The sequence below is a fragment of the Engystomops pustulosus genome, chromosome 5 (assembly GCF_040894005.1).
Source record: "Engystomops pustulosus chromosome 5, aEngPut4.maternal, whole genome shotgun sequence".
NCBI classification, from domain to species: domain Eukaryota; kingdom Metazoa; phylum Chordata; class Amphibia; order Anura; family Leptodactylidae; genus Engystomops; species Engystomops pustulosus.
The window spans coordinates 3,900,690-3,917,823 of NC_092415.1; the positions used below are offsets into that span (position 1 = coordinate 3,900,690).

Here is a 17,134-nt window from a genome sequence, read left to right on the forward strand (position 1 = left end):
CTCTCATGATAAATAAATCATTCACTATCTGATGTATATCCAAGCCAGAAGCTAAAATATGTGTCCTACAACCAGTCATAAGTAATTCATAAGGGCAGCGAGAGCCGTATATCATCAGCGCTGGGTAATAGCGGAGCCGCTGGTAAATACAGGTCTGTAGGACGGAATATCCAGTGTGTAGGAAGGAATATCCGGTGTGTAGGTAGGAATATCCGGTCTGTAGGAAGGAATATCCGGTGTGTAGGAAGGAATATCCGGTGTGTAGGAAGGAGTATCCGATGTGTAGGAAGGAATATCCGGTGTGTAGGAAGGAATATCCGGTCTGTAGGACGGAATATCCGGTGTGTAGGAAGGAATATCTGGTGTGTAGGAAGGAATATCCGGCGTGTAGGAAGGAATATCCGGTGTGTAGGAAGGAGTATCCGGTGTGTAGGAAGGAATATCCGGTGTGTAGGAAGGAATATCCGGTCTGTAGGACGGAATATCCGGTGTGTAGGAAGGAATATCCGGTGTGTAGGAAGGAATATCCGGTGTGTAGGAAGGAATATCCGGTGTGTAGGAAGGGATATCCGGTGTGTAGGAAGGAATATCCGGTGTGTAGGAAGGAGTATCCGGTGTGTAGGAAGGAATATCCGGTCTGTAGGAAGGAATATCCGGTGTGTAGGAAGGAATATCCGGTGTGTAGGAAGGAACATCCGGTGTGTAGGAAGGAGTATCCGGTGTGTAGGAAGGAATATCTGGTGTGTAGGAAGGAATATCCGGTGTGTAGGAAGGAATATCCGGTGTGTAGGAAGGAATATCTGGTGTGTAGGAAGGAATATCCGGTGTGTAGGAAGGAATATCCGGCGTGTAGGAAGGAATATCCGGTGTGTAGGAAGGAATATCTGGTGTGTAGGAAGGAATATCTGGTGTGTAGGAAGGAATATCCGGTGTGTAGGAAGGAATATCCGGTGTGTAGGAAGGAATATCCGGTGTGTAGGAAGGAATATCCGGTGTGTAGGAAGGAATATCTGGTGTGTAGGAAGGAATATCCGGTGTGTAGGAAGGAATATCCGGCGTGTAGGAAGGAATATCCGGCGTGTAGGAAGGAGTATCCGACGTGTAGGAAGGAGTATCCGACGTGTAGGAAGGAATATCCGGTGTGTAGGAAGGAATATCCGATGTGTAGGAAGGAATATCCGGTGTGTAGGAAGGAATATCCGGTGTGTAGGAAGGAGTATCCGGTGTGTAGGAAGGAATATCCGGTGTGTAGGAAGGAGTATCCGGTGTGTAGGAAGGAGTATCCGGTGTGTAGGAAGGAATATCCGGTGTGTAGGAAGGAATATCCGGTCTGTAGGAAGGAATATCCGGAGTGTAGGAAGGAATATCCGGCGTGTAGGAAGGAATATCCGGCGTGTAGGAAGGAATATCCGATGTGTAGGAAGGAATATCCGGTGTGTAGGAAGGAATATCCGGTGTGTAGGAAGGAATATCCGGTGTGTAGGAAGGAATATCCGGTGTGTAGGAAGGAATATCCGGTGTGTAGGAAGGAATATCCGGTGTGTAGGAAGGAATATCCGGTGTGTAGGAAGGAATATCCGGTGTGTAGGAAGGAATATCCGGTGTGTAGGTAGGAATATCCGGTATAGACGGAAGCCAAGAAGCCCCGTTACTGCAATGCTGGACTGCTGGATGATTTGCTGCTGCAGCCAGTTTTCTTACACAGGACAGTAAGCGGGAGATACACGGACATACCTGACCTTATAAGAGACATTCAGCTGATTTACAGTTAGGGAGGATGTAAGGAAATGAGAAGATAACGGTTTTCAGTTTTGTGTGTTTACAATGTGATGAGACGGAGATCCTGCAGCGCCGCGCTCAGCAGAACTCGCTGTATTCAGTTACCAGAAGTTATTTATTGTATGTTGTGGGTTTTTTGCTTCCTATAAACGTCTGACTTGTTTGTATTCTTTTTCAGGACGTCCTCCCTAAGGTGGAACACCGGCACCAAAGAAAGAATGCTGATCAAAGTGACGGACCGCGAGCCCAGCTTCCTGCTGCACCAGGGCAATGGTTACACCACCGACAATTCCCAAGGCACCCGCACCCGCCGGCCCTCAGGAGGACAGCCATCGCCCATCATGCAGACATTCTCGGTGGATACTGACAACTCTGTCTTTTTCCCGGAGAGGAAGCAGTCGCCGTATATGAAAAGAGCGGATCACGTTGGCTCTTGTTCGCCGTTGCTCGGACGTGGGGAATCATTCTGCACCTTACAATCCCAACACAGGAAGCATTCCAACGAGTCTCAGCCGTCTTCTCCCCGCTACGCCTACGAGCCCCCGCTATACGAGGAGCCTCCCATGGAGTATCAGGCTCCCATCTATGATGAACCCCCTATGGAGATGCAGTTTGATGCCAGTGGCAACTACAGAGCCATGTCCCCTCAAAAATCCCCCATCCGTAAACCCCACAACTATCTCCAGTCTCCAAAACAGGCCTCCAACTCTCCTTACCAACAGCTGGTGCTGACCAAGCAGAAGTGCTCTGACAGGTTCATGAGTCTGGATTACAGTCCTGCAGGCAAGGAATACGTCCGCCAGTTGGTGTATGTGGAGCAATCTGGATCCAGCCCAAAGATGAAAACCGGCTTAAGGCATAAGTACACCCCCAACACGATAGGTGGCTCATACTCATTGCAACACAATCCTCCGTACATGAGGGACCAACGTCTGGAGGTCAAGTCTGGAGACTACAGCAGCATGGAAGGCTCAGATCTACGACAGGGTCAGCAACAGCATCCGTTCCACTCGGAAGACTCCATGTCCTGGTGCAGTCAGCAGGACAACATGTCCTCTGCCAGTTATTCTCCCAATACACGGAAAAGGAAAAGCAGAAAACCTTCGTTGTCTCTGGAACCTAACCCATCTCCATGTGAAGGATCAACAGACCGCGAGGGGCACAGCGAGCAGGGTATGATGGAGGAGAGGCCGTCCTCCATGCCTAACCGACCACTAATGAGTCGGACGGAGAGCCGCTCCTCGGAGGCGGACATGCACCGCGGCTCTACCGAGGCTTTCATGGCACAGGCCCGGCTCGCCTGGGAGGCCCAGCAGGCGCACTTCCACATGAAGCAGCGGAGCAGCTGGGACTCTCAGAAGGATGGCTCCGGCTATGAGAGCGATGGCGCGGTGCCCTTACCTATGCCTGGTCCTGTTGTTAGGGCTTTCAGTGAGGATGAGGCACTCGCACAGCAAGACAGCAAACACTGGAAGCGAAGCAACTTTGAGAAACTTGGATTTCCTCAAATACTACTGGAAAAAAGTGTGTCCGTGCAGACCAATTTGGCTTCTCCAGAGCCGTACCTACACCCCTCTCAGGTAAGCTCTATGTGTGGTTATAGGAAGCGCTTTACCTTCTTATAGTAGTAATGGTTTATTGTTATGCTAAAAACTATCCCAACAAAAGTAAAAGCATAACAGATGTAAAGTACTGAGACCTACCCTGATAATAAGCCCTAGCGCGATTGTTCAGCCTTTTCAGTGTAAAGTGGAAATATAAGTCCCAGCATGAAAAAATAAGCCCTTGTTACAAACGGTTGTATCTTCTGAACAGTGGCACCTAGAAACACAGTCCTGGGGTCAATTTAAAGAGGAAAATCCTCTCTTTATTGTCACGCAAAGATTTCTTGGTGCCACAGAACTGAAGATATCCACTATTGGAGTTACACGCTGGAGTTTGATCTTCACATACAGATTCCACTCCCAACTGTAACTATAAAGGAAACCTACCATCACGGATCTAACTTATCTACCTACATCCGATGGCAGGTTCCTTTACTAGCAACAAGTCCTATACTTTTTATTTCAAAATTTTGAGTGGCCGTTTTCTTGACGAAAAGTTTATCTTGTATATATGCAAATTACATGAAGAGGCTGCTGGGACGTGGAGTGGCTGCGCTGTGGAGCTGAACTCCACGCCCCAGTAACCTCTTTGTAGCCCTCTTACCCTATCCTCCACAAAGCTGATGGGTTTGCACATGCGCTGTAGCCCCGGCTTCAGAACCATTGGCCTCACAGCCTTGAGTGCGCATGTGCAGATCCACTGGCCTTACAGACGTGTGAGCGCAGGGGGTGCCTTATTTTTTTTGTGAACTTTTGTGAATTCCTCATAATTCCCCAATCCTGAATTTCTTGTGACACTATCGCCTGCAGAACCCAATTCCCCATGTCTAGTGATGGCACTTTCCATGAGTGAGGAGAACTCAAAGAGCAATATCTTCTGACATCTTCAAGCACAGTTCTGGTGTTCAGAGAAGAATCTTCCCTTTAATATTGCATAATGACAGTGTTTGAAGGTGCCACAGACATGGAGATGGTGGCACCCTGAAAGGCTTTCCTTCTGCAATATAAAAGGGAAGATTCTTCTCTGAATTCTTTGTTCAAGAATACATCACAGAACAAAATAAAGCGTCCCCTGAAAATAAGCCCCCACTCATAGATAACCCGGTCTTATTTGTGGAGAGACTCGGTATCCTCCTTCAGGACTGACATTTTTCAAGTTAAACCCAATTCTGCACATTTGTAACCTATACTATATACCTGATATACCGCTCAAATGTGTGTACGGAGGCCACAGAGATTGTAGATACATAATAGCAGGTCCACATACACAATCCAAACACCCGGGGGCAGAGCTCGGCCCGATCCCATCCATTCCAGGGAACCGCTTGTACTTTATTGTGTTCTGGTTACTGATCGCATGCGTCTCACTGGTAAAGCAGATTGCCCCCGGGAAATTGCATTCACATCTATAAGGTTGTTACACAGTTGTGGAGCTGCGTCACTCTCCAGTCGCTTCTAGTGGGTTCAGCCGTCACACAACGTCCTAATATTACTGACGTGAATGATGTAACAATCTTCCCATCCCTGATTTGGATTCAGCAACAAGCCCATAGCCGGACCGGCTGTAACATAATCTGCAACCAGACCATTGTTACCGCTGCAGCTCTGCTGCGGGATGTCTGCTGTACAGAGGTCCTGCAGCAGACCTGTCACATGACTATGGAGGGATGTGCTGCTTCTATGTTCTGTGAGAGAGAAACGTGTGACTTTTATTACCACGGGGCAGAACTTCTCATCTTCAGTGAAGAGTTTGGGTTTTGGTCCTATGTGCTCTCCGTCCTAGTAATGGAGCCGGTCCATTTACTCTAAAGGGAGGAAAGTGATTGACATAAATCCTTTATTGCCCTTTAATGTTTCTTCTCGTCTTTAGTTAAGTGTATGTCTCTCCATGGGGCAATAAAACAATAGAAATCGTGTAATGTGTATATAGTAACGCTACCTGTCACACATTATATTATTATACACAGTACACGTCTGGTTAATGGCAAACTCCTAGTATTATAGGGGATCTGTCCATCGCTGCTGCAGAACTGCTTCTTACATCCCGCAATAAAGACATAGGGGCAGATTTACTTACCCGGTCCATTCGCGATCCAGTGGTGTGTTCTCTGCGCTGGATTCGGGTCCGGCCGGGATTTATTAAGGTAGTTCCTCCGACGTCCACCAGGTGTCGCTGCTGCGCTGAAGAGCATCGAAACGCGCTGGAGTTCCCCGAGCCGGGCTGAGTGAAGGTAAGTGCAACTTTCACAACACATTTTTTTTTTTAATGCGGCGGTTTTTCCGAATCCTTCGGGTTTTCCGTCGCGTGCATGCCAGCGCCGATGCGCCTCAATCCGATCGCATGCGCCAAAATCCCGGGGCAATTCAGGGAAAATCGGCGCAAATCAAAATATTCGGGTAACACGTCGGGAAAACGCGAATCGGGCCCTTAGTAAATGACCCCCATTGTTCCAGAAATTTTTTTTTTTGGCCCAAATGTCCTCAGTATAAGTAATGGCCTTATTTCTAGCAGCACCGCGGGCTGGATGTGGTCGCTGTCAGGTCACCCCAGGGCAGGAACCATCAGATCACCGATCATACACTCTACAGACTTTATTTTAGGACATTTAGGACAATTTTCTTTTGATGGGTCATCAGAATGTCCTGGTGCTACAGAATCCCCTGCCAATCCGCTGCCCGGTGCAGACTAGCAATGGCTCCAGACAACTAGTAATGGCTTTACCGGAGAAGTGTCTGTACACTGCACAGCTCAGTATAACAGCCGTACAGTGGCTGAAGTATCTCTTCTGTATAGTGTCCAGTCCACGCCGATTCATTGGTGTCTTCAGGATTGGGCATCAGTATAAGGGTTGTGCAGGACCTGGAAAATCCCTTTAAAGTCTAGTTTTTGGGGTCGATGTATCTTTAAATGGCATCTAGCACCAGGATGAAGGATTGTAAACAAAGCACTGACATACAGGTGTGCACCCCCTCTGGCAGGATCTACTCTTCTTTCTGCTTCTTATGCCCTTGTTTTATGGAAAAAATTCTTTTGGATTATGTAAATTAGCCTGATGGGCTCCAGGCTCCACTAACAGCAATAGAACCCAGAGCCTCTCAGGCTCATTTGCATAATTTTATAAGTCTTTCTTGTAAAAACCGGGGCCTAAGAAGCTTAAAGAAGAGCGAACAAATATTCACATTTATTGTTGAACAAACTATAAACATTTCTTAATATCCTGTAGTCGTGTCCTCACATACACCACCTGTAAGTCTGGTGACTCTATTTCCACGCACAACAATCTACGATACATTTACATTCCTTCATTCCTGATGTCCTGCGCCGCGGTCCGTCCGATCCATGCCCCCATTTGGGGAGCTTCCGACCGAGGTGTCCGGCCCTGCAGATCTGTCCCCATATCCCAGCGCCTTCTACATTGCTGAGGGATGGGGAGGTTGGGAGTGGCCGGCCTGAAGCTCCCCGAGCACAACTTCCGTGCCCCTGTATATACATCTATTTTTTTTTTTTAAAAGCCCACCACAGCCTGGCTCCTAATTTTTTAGAACTTTTGGACCCTGCACACAGGCTATATACTACAGGGGGCTGACAGGCTATATACTACAGGGGGCTGGCTATATACTACAGGGGGCTGACAGGCTATATACTACAGGGGGCTGGCTATATACTACAGGGGGCTGACAGGCTATATACTACAGGGGGCTGGCTATATACTACAGGGGGCTGGCTATATACTACAGGGGGCTTGCAGGCTATATACTACAGGGGCTGGCAGGCTATATTCTAAAGGGGGCTGGCAGACTATATTCTAAAGGGGGCTGGCAGACTATATACTCCAGGGGGGCTGGCAGACTATATACTCCAGAGGGGCTGGCAGGCTATATACTACAGGGATGTTGGCAGGCTATATACTACAGGGGGCTGGCAGGCTATATACTACAGTTCTGACAGGCTATATACTACAGGCGGCTGACAGGCTATATACTAGAGGGGGGCTGGCAGGCTACATACTAGAAGGGGGCTGGCAGGCTATATACTACAGGGGGCTGGCAGGCTATATATTACAGGGGGCTGGCATGCTATATACTACAGGTGGCTGGCAGGCTATATACTACAGGGGGCTAGCAGGCTATATACTACAGGGGGCTAACAGGCTATATACTACAGGGGGCTGGCAGGCTATATACTACAGGGGGCTGGCAGGCTATATACTACAGGGGGGCTGGCAGGGTATATACTACAGGGGGCTGGCAGACTGTATACTCTAGGGGCTGGCAGGCTGTATACTACAGGGGGCTGGCAGGCTATATACTACAGGGGGCTGGCAGGCTATATACTACAGCGGCTGACAGGCTGTATACTCCAGGGGCTGGCAGGCTATATACTACAAGGCGGCTGGCAGGCTATATACTACAGGGGCTGACAGGCTGTATACTACAGGGGCTGGCAGACTGTATACTCAAGGGGGGCTGGCAGGCTATTTACTCCAGGGGGCTGGCAGGCTATATACTCCAGGGGGGCTGGCAGGCTATATACTACAGGGGCTGACAGGCTGTATACTACAGGGGCTGGCAGACTGTATACTCTAGGGGGGGCTGGCAGGCTATATACTCCAGGGGGCTGGCAGGCTATATACTCCAGGGGGGCTGGCAGGCTATATACTACAGGGGCTGGCAGACTATATACTACACGGGGGCTGGCAGGCTATATACTACAGGGGCTGAAAGGCTATATACTCCAGGGGCTGGCAGACTGTATACTCTAGGGGCTGGCAGGCTATATACTACAGGGGCTGGCAGGCTATATACTACAGGGGCTGGCAGGCTATATACTACAGGGGGCTGGCAGGCTATATACTACAGGGGCTGGCAGGCTATATACTAGAGGGGGGCTGGCCGGCTATATACTACAGGGGCTGGCAGGCTATATACTACAAGGGTGTTGGCAGGCTATATACTCCAGGGGGGCTGGCAGGCTACATACTACAGGGGCTGGCAGGCTACATACTACAGGGGCTGGCAGGCTATATACTACAGGGGTGTTGGCAGGCTATATACTCTAGGGGGGCTGACAGGCTATATACTACAGGGGGCTGGCAGGCTGTATACTACAGGGGGCTAGCAGGCTGTATACTACAGGGGGCTGGCAGGCTATATACTACAGGGGGCTGGCAGGCTGTATACTACAGGGGGCTGGCAGGCTATATACTACAGGGGGCTGGCAGGCTATATACTACAAGGGGGCTGGCAGGCTATATACTACAGGGGGCTGGCAGGCTGCATACTACAGGAGCTGACAGGCTATATACTACAAGGCGCCTGGCAGGCTATATACTACAGGGGCTGACAGGCTATATATTACAGGGGCTGGCAGACTGTATACTCCAGGGGGGCTGGCAGGCTATATACTCCAGGGGGGCTGGCAGGCTATATACTCCAGGGGGGCTGGCAGGCTATATACTACAGGGGCTGGCAGGCTATATACTCTAGGGGCTGGCAGGCTATATACTCTAGGGGCTGGCAGGCTATATACTCCAGGGGGCTGGCAGGCTATATACTACAGGGGCTGGCAGGCTATATACTCCAGGGGTGTTGGCAAGCTATATACTACAGGGGTGTTGGCAGGCTATATACTACAGGGGGCTGGCAGGCTATATACTGCAGGGGCTGGCAGGCTATATGCTACAGGGGCTGGCAGACTATATACTCCAGGGGGGCTGGCAGGGTATATACTACAGGGGGCTGGCAGACTGTATACTACAGGGGGGGTGGCAGGTTATATACTCCAGCTTCTGGTAGGCTATATACTACAGGGGGGGCTGGCAGGCTATATACTACAGGGGCTGGCAGACTGTATACTCCATGGGCTGGCAGGCTATATACTACAGGGGCTGGCAGGCTATATACTCCAGGGGGGCTGGCAGGCTATATACTACAGGGGGGCTGGCAGGCTACATACTCCAGGGGGGCTGGCAGGCTGTATACTTCAGGGGCTGGCAGGCTGTATACTACAGGGGCTGGCAGGCTATATACTCCAGGGGCTGGCAGGCTATATACTCCAGGGGGGCTGGCAGGCTATATACTCCAGGGGGGCTGGCAGGCTATATACTCCAGGGGGGCTGGCAGGCTATATACTCCAGGGGGGCTGGCAGGCTATATACTCCAGGGGGGCTGGCAGGCTACATACTCCAGGGGGGCTGGCAGGCTGTATACTACAGGGGCTGGCAGGCTGTATACTACAGGGGGCGGGCAGGCTATATACTACAGGGGGCTGGCAGGCTGTATACTACAGGGGGGCTGGCAGGCTACATACTCCAGGAGGGCTGGCAGGCTATATACTACAGGGGCTGGCAGGCTGTATACTACAGGGGCTGGCACACTGTATACTTCAGGGGGGCTGGCAGGCTATATACTACAGGGGGGCTGGCAGGCTACATACTCCAGGGGGGCTGGCAGGCTGTATACTACAGGGGCTGGCAGGCTGTATACTACAGGGGGCTGGCAGGCTATATACTGCAGGGGGCTGGCAGGCTATATACTCCACGGGGCTGGCAGGCTGTATACTACAGGGGGGCTGGCAGGCTACATACTCCAGGAGGGCTGGCAGGCTACATACTCCAGGAGGGCTGGCAGGCTATATACTACAGGGGCTGGCAGGCTGTATACTACAGGGGCTGGCAGGCTATATACTACAGGGGGACTTGCAGGCTATATACTACAGGGGCTGACAGGCTATATACTCCAGGGGCTGGCACACTGTATACTTCAGGGGGGCTGGCAGGCTACATACTAGAGGAGGGCTGGCAAGCTATATACTACAGGGGCTGGCAGGCTATATACTACAGGGGTGTTGGCAGGCTATATACTACAGGGGTGTTGGCAGACTGTATACTCCAGGGGGACTGGCAGGCTACATACTCCAGGGGGCTGGCAGGCTACATACTACAGGGGTTGGCAGGCTACATACTACAGGGGTGTTGGCAGGCTATATACTCCAGGGAGCTGGCAGGCTACATACTACAGGGGCTGGCAGGCTACATACTACAGGGGGCTGGCAGGCTATATACTCCAGGGGGGCTGGCAGGCTATATACTCCAGGGGGCTGGCAGGCTGTATACTACAGGAGCTGGCAGGCTATATACTACAGGGGCTGACAGGCTATATATTACAGGGGCTGGCAGACTGTATACTCCAGGGGGGCTGGCAGGCTATATACTCCAGGGGGGCTGGCAGGCTATATACTCCAGGGGGGCTGGCAGGCTATATACTACAGGGGCTGGCAGGCTATATTCTCTAGGGGCTGGCAGGCTATATACTCCAGGGGGCTGGCAGGCTATATACTACAGGGGCTGGCAGGCTATATACTACAGGGGTGTTGGCAAGCTATATACTACAGGGGGCTGGCAGGCTATATACTACAGGGGCTGGCAGGCTATATGCTACAGGGGCTGGCAGACTATATACTCCAGGGGGGCTGGCAGGGTATATACTACAGGGGGCTGGCAGACTGTATACTACAGGGGGGGTGGCAGGCTATATACTCCAGCTTCTGGCAGGCTATATACTACAGGGGGGCTGGCAGGCCATATACTACAGTGGCTGACAGGCTATATACTCCAGGGGCTGGCAGACTGTATACTTCAGGGGCTGGCAGGCTATATACTCCAGGGGGGCTGGCAGGCTATATACTACAGGGGGGCTGGCAGGCTACATACTCCAGTGGGGCTGGCAGGCTGTATACTACAGGGGGCTGGCAGGCTGTATACTACAGGGGCTGGCAGGCTGTATACTCCAGGGGGGCTGGCAGGCTGTATACTACAGGGGCTGGCAGGCTGTATACTACAGGGGGCTGGCAGGCTATATACTACAGGGGGCTGGCAGGCTATATACTCCAGGGGGCTGGCAGGCTGTATACTACAGGGGGGCTGGCAGGCTACATACTCCTGGAGGGCTGGCAGGCTATATACTACAGGCGCTGGCAGGCTATATACTACAGGGGGACTTGCAGGCTATATACTACAGGGGCTGACAGGCTATATACTCCAGGGGCTGGCACACTGTATACTTCAGGGGGGCTGGCAGGCTACATACTAGAGGGGAGCTGGCAAGCTATATACTACAGGGGCTGGCAGGCTATATACTACAGGGGTGTTGGCAGGCTATATACTACAGGGGTGTTGGCAGACTATATACTCCAGGGGGGCTGGCAGGCTATATACTACAGGGGCTGGCAGGCTACATACTACAGAGGTGTTGGCAGGCTATATACTCCAGGGGGGCTGACAGGCTGTATACTACAGGGGTGTTGGCAGGATATATACTACAGGGGTGTTGGCAGGCTATATACTACAGGGGGCTGGCAGGCTATATACTACAGGGGGCTGGCAGGCTATATACTACAGGGGTGTTGGCAGGCTATATACTACAGGGGGCTGGCAGGCTATATACTACAGGGGTTTTGGCAGGCTATATACTAGAGGGGTGTTGGCAGGCTGTATACTACAGGGGGCTGGCAGGCTATATACTACAGGGGGCTGACAGGCTATATACTACAGGGGGCTGGCAGGCTATATACTACAGGGGGCTGGCAGGCTATATACTACAGGGGGCTGGCAGGCTATATACTACAGGGGCTGGCAGACTTTGTACTACAAGGGGCTGGCAGGCTATATATTACAGGGGGCTGGCAGGCTATATACTACAGAGACTGGCAGGCTATATACTACAGAGACTGGCAGGCTATATACTACAGGGGGCTGGCAGACTCTATACTGCTGGGGGCTGGCAGGCTATATACTACAGAGACTGGCAGGCTATATACTACAGGGGGCTGGCAGGCTATATACTACAGGGGGCTGGCAGGCTATATACTACAGGGGGCTGGCATGCTATATACTACAGGGGCTGGCAGACTATATACTACAGGGGCTGGCAGGCTATATACTACAGGGGCTGGCTGGCTATATACTACAGGGGGCTGGCTATATACTACAGGGGGCTGGCTGGCTATATACTACAGGGGGCTGGCTGGCTATATACTACAGGAGGCTGGCAGGCTATATACTACAGGGGGCTGGCAGGCTATATACTACAGGGGCTGACAGACTATATACTCCAGGGGGGCTGGCAGGCTATATACTACAGGGGGCTGGCTGGCTATATACTACAGGGGGCTGGCAGGCTATATACTACAGGGGGCTGGCAGGCTATATACTACAGGGGCTGACAGACTATATACTCCAGGGGCTGGCAGGCTATATACCACAGTTAACGCATGTGTTAACACATGTGTTAACAAACATATGCATTACCATGGTGTTAATATCACATAAATGTTTGCATTTTGTAAATGCATATGGTAACAGCCATTTAATTAGGCAAATCTCTCTTCAGCTGATCCACTGTGTTTTAAGGGGTGTTTTGAAATGCGGTCCGCCCCCTGTGTGATTTCAGCAAAGCAGGAAGACCATAAGGGTCCTATATAGCGGATACCTCTAGGTGCCTGTCGCTGATAATTTGTTGTAAGTTGTCGGGATCCGTTATTCCATATGGAGGAAGAGGAAAGTGACTGCGCTCCTTGAGAATTGGTGAAGAAGTCGTGTTCTTATATTCGTATAATGACGCTAGTTTTTTGCAGTAGATGTAAATAGAAATCCCCCCTCCCCCTCCTATCAGGGCTGGATTGTGCGGGATTCCCGGGAGCAGACTATTCCCTTTACCTGACACGTGACTCACCTGAGAGGGAAGAGAACAAGTTTTAATGCAGAAATAAATTCTAACCCAAGGTCTTGACTTCCCAGCGCGTTGCGGCATCTTCTCCCCCCCCCCGCGGGGGAACTGACAGCCGGGGCTCAGGGGGTCCGCTCAAGGCCTGTGTACGGATCTGCTGTCACTAAATAAGGGGGAAGGGGACATGAAGGACCCAGGTGCATCCTGCTCTCAGGGGGCGATGATCCTTATACAGGGGCTCGTCGTCCTCCGCAGGTGATTACTTGTGCCTATGGGGGGAGGAATCTAGGAATGGGGCTAATGTGGGGGGGGGGGTGCAACCAGGAATGGGGCTAATGTGTGGGGGGGGGGGCAGCCAGGAATGGGGCTAATGTGGGGGGGGGGGGTGCAGCCAGGAATGGGGCTAATGTGGGGGGGGGGGAGGGTACAGCCAGGAATGGGGCTAATGTGGGGGGGGGGGTGCAGCCAGGAATGGGGCTAATGTGGGGGGGGGGGGTGCAGCCAGGAATGGGGCTAATGTGGGGGGGGGGGTGCAGCCAGGAATGGGGCTAATGTGTGGGGGGGGGGCAGCCAGGAATGGGGCTAATGTGGGGGGGGGGGGTGCAGCCAGGAATGGGGCTAATGTGGGGGGGGGGGGGCAGCCAGGAATGGGGCTAATGTGGGGGGGGGGGTGCAGCCAGGAATGGGGCTAATGTGGGGGGGGGGGGGGGTGCAGCCAGGAATGGGGCTAATGTGGGGGGGGGGGGTGCAGCCAGGAATGGGGCTAATGTGGGGGGGGGGGCAGCCAGGAATGGGGCTAATGTGGGGGGGGGGGAGGGTACAGCCAGGAATGGGGCTAATGTGGGGGGGGGGGTGCAGCCAGGAATGGGGCTAATGTGGGGGGGGGGGTGCAGCCAGGAATGGGGCTAATGTGGGGGGGGGGGTGCAACCAGGAATGGGGCTAATGTGTGGGGGGGGGGGCAGCCAGGAATGGGGCTAATGTGGGGGGGGGGGGTGCAGCCAGGAATGGGGCTAATGTGGGGGGGGGGGGGCAGCCAGGAATGGGGCTAATGTGGGGGGGGGGGTGCAGCCAGGAATGGGGCTAATGTGGGGGGGGGGGGGGTGCAGCCAGGAATGGGGCTAATGTGGGGGGGGGGGGTGCAGCCAGGAATGGGGCTAATGTGGGGGGGGGGAGGGTACAGCCAGGAATGGGGCTAATGTGGGGGGGGGGGGGGTGCAGCCAGGAATGGGGCTAATGTGGGGGGGGGGGTGCAGCCAGGAATGGGGCTAATGTGGGGGGGGGGGGGTGCAGCCAGGAATGGGGCTAATGTGGGGGGGGGGAGGGTACAGCCAGGAATGGGGCTAATGTGGGGGGGGGGAGGGTACAGCCAGGAATGGGGCTAATGTAGGGCGGGGGGGGGGGGCAGTCTTTGTCGGGGTGAATCCTCCTATTATTCATGAAGCTCTTCCTGCAGGGGATGCTCAGGATGGAGGACGCATCATTACTTTAGTTTTTTGTCGTAAAATTGTCACTTAATTGACACGTCGGTGGATTTGAGGGAAAATGTGTGAGTTTTCCTTTTACATGTGCGACAGCCCTCCTCACTCTTCACTCCTGACACCTTTCTGCAGATTTATGAAGTGCGACAAAAATATGAAAATTCAGACACGACCCCCTCCAGTCCTCCGGGGGCTAAGGCTTTTACGTCATCATCTAAAACACAATTATAAAGGCAGAAAGGGCTCCGCGCGCCTCAGGAACCTGTTATATCATCATTCTTACTTTCTTTACTAAAGATTTGCAAAAAAAAACCCCCAACTTCTTCCCTCCATGAGCGACGTGTGTCCGGAGATTGTTCCGGTATTGCGTCTCACCCTGCATTGAAATAAATGGAGCCGCACTACCCCACACTGCCTGGGGTTAGGGGGGGGGCGCTGTTTATGGAAAAGAGCAGCCGTGTTTTATCAAATCCCTGACAACCTCTTTATAAGGAGTTTATCAGCCCCTAAATCATGTAAACCAATAAGATCCACCATTGCTGTTTCCCTGTGATTTGACATTTAACCCCTTCACTCCTCACCCTGTATATTGTGGTTTGGGAAGTATGGAGAGGGCTCACGGCTCCTTATACTGAGCAGGTGCCTTCTGTATTATACAGAAGTCACCTGCCATGATTAGTTCTGGGGTCATCGCGGTCAGACACAACTGCGCAGGAGCGGAATATTGGTTCTGATCCGCGCCCCTCGAGCGCCCTCTAGCAGGTGATAGTAGATGAGCTGACTGTTCACAATGGGGCACATTTACTTACCCGTCACATTCTGCAGCGCTGTACATCGGGGACAGATACAAACTAAATAAGACATTACATAGTAGAAACATGTCCCTGTGGTACAATAGGAGTGATGGACCTGCTCACAAGAGCTTACAATCTACCAGGAGGTAGAGGCGACACAGGAGGAATAAGAGCTGGTACGCCGGGTCAGATATTCTTTAAAAGGGATCAGAATAATTCGATAAGATAATGAAATAAATGAATAAATAATTCTGCACACTCCCCTCTACAGAGAAGTTGATACAATGTGATAGGACGGCAGAGTTACCTGTAGATTGGTATCAGGTACCAGACGGGAGAAGTGCACAGGGACGGAGAAGCTACATGCAGTTAGGGAATGTGATAGATATGCCTGAACTGATGAATTATTTGGGCACGCCTGAATCTCTGGGGGTCGGGTATTAATCTGAGTCTAGGTTACAGCAATCCAGAGAATTGGTGCAGCTCAGGGGAAGTCCTGTAGATGTGGGAGGTAAATATTAAGGATGAGAATAATCTAGGATCACTGGAAAATTATTGTGCACAGTTGGGTGATAGACTGAAATGAGGGAGGAGAGCTTTGTGGATGAGGTGCAGCACTGCAGAGCTGTGAGGATGAGGTGCAGCACTGTGCAGAGCTGTGAGGATGAGGTGCAGCACTGTGCAGAGCTGTGTGGATGATGTGCAGCACTGCAGAGCTGTGAGGATGAGGTGCAGCACTGTGCAGAGCTGTGTGGATGAGATGCGACACTGTACAGAGCTGTGCAGATGATGTGCAGCACTGTGCAGAGCTGTGTGGATGATGTACAGCACTGTGCAAAGCTGTGTGGATGAGATGCGACACTGCAGAGCTGTGTGGATGAGATGTGACACTGCAGAGCTGTGTGGATGAGATGTGACACTGCAGAGCTGTGTGGATGATGTGCAGCACTGTGCAGAGCTGTGTGGATGATGTACAGCACTGTGCAAAGCTGTGAGGATGAGGTGCAGCACTGTGCAGAGCTGTGTGGATGATGTGCAGCACTGTGCAGAGCTGTGTGGATGAGGTGCAGCACTGTGCAGAGCTGTGTGGATGAGGTGCAGCACTGTGCAGAGCTGTGTGGATGAGGTGCAGCACTGTGCAGAGCTGTGTGGATGAGGTGCAGCACTGTACAGAGCTGTGCAGATGATGTGCAGCACTGTGCAGAGCTGTGTGGATGATGTACAGCACTGTGCAAAGCTGTGTGGATGAGATGCGACACTGCAGAGCTGTGTGGATGAGATGTGACACTGCAGAGCTGTGTGGATGATGTGCAGTACTGTGCAGAGCTGTGTGGATGAGATGTGACACTGCAGAGCTGTGTGGATGAGATGTGACACTGCAGAGCTGTGTGGATGATGTGCAGTACTGTGCAGAGCTGTGTGGATGAGATGTGACACTGCAGAGCTGTGTGGATGAGATGCGACACTGCAGAGCTGTGTGGATGAGATGTGACACTGCAGAGCTGTGTGGATGAGATGTGACACTGCAGAGCTGTGTGGATGAGATGTGACACTATGCAGAGCTGTGTGGATGATGTACAGCACTGTGCAGAGCTGTGTGGATGAGATGTGACACTGCAGAGCTGTGTGGATGATGTGCAGCACTGTGCAGAGCTGTGTGGATGAGATGTGACACTGTAGAGCTGTGCGGATGAGATGTGACACTATGCAGAGCTGTGTGGATGAGATGTGACACTGCAGAGCTGTGTGGAT

The 17,134-nt window shown here is 52.0% G+C and overlaps 1 protein-coding gene across 50 annotated transcripts in view; it reads left to right on the forward strand.

Annotated features, from left to right (window-relative positions):
• The window catches only part of ARHGAP39 (Rho GTPase activating protein 39), a 169,819-nt gene that overhangs the window by 77,540 nt on the left and 75,145 nt on the right, over window positions 1–17,134 (forward strand). For all 50 annotated transcript variants that reach the window (XR_011855609.1, XR_011855620.1, XR_011855617.1 and 47 more), the window contains exon 3: window positions 1,958–3,359. Coding sequence is in view for 2 of the 50 variants with exons in the window: in XM_072151036.1 (XP_072007137.1) it covers window positions 1,958–3,359 (1,402 nt within the window). In the remaining 48 variants the exon portion in view is untranslated. The remainder of the gene's footprint in view (window positions 1–1,957; window positions 3,360–17,134) is intronic.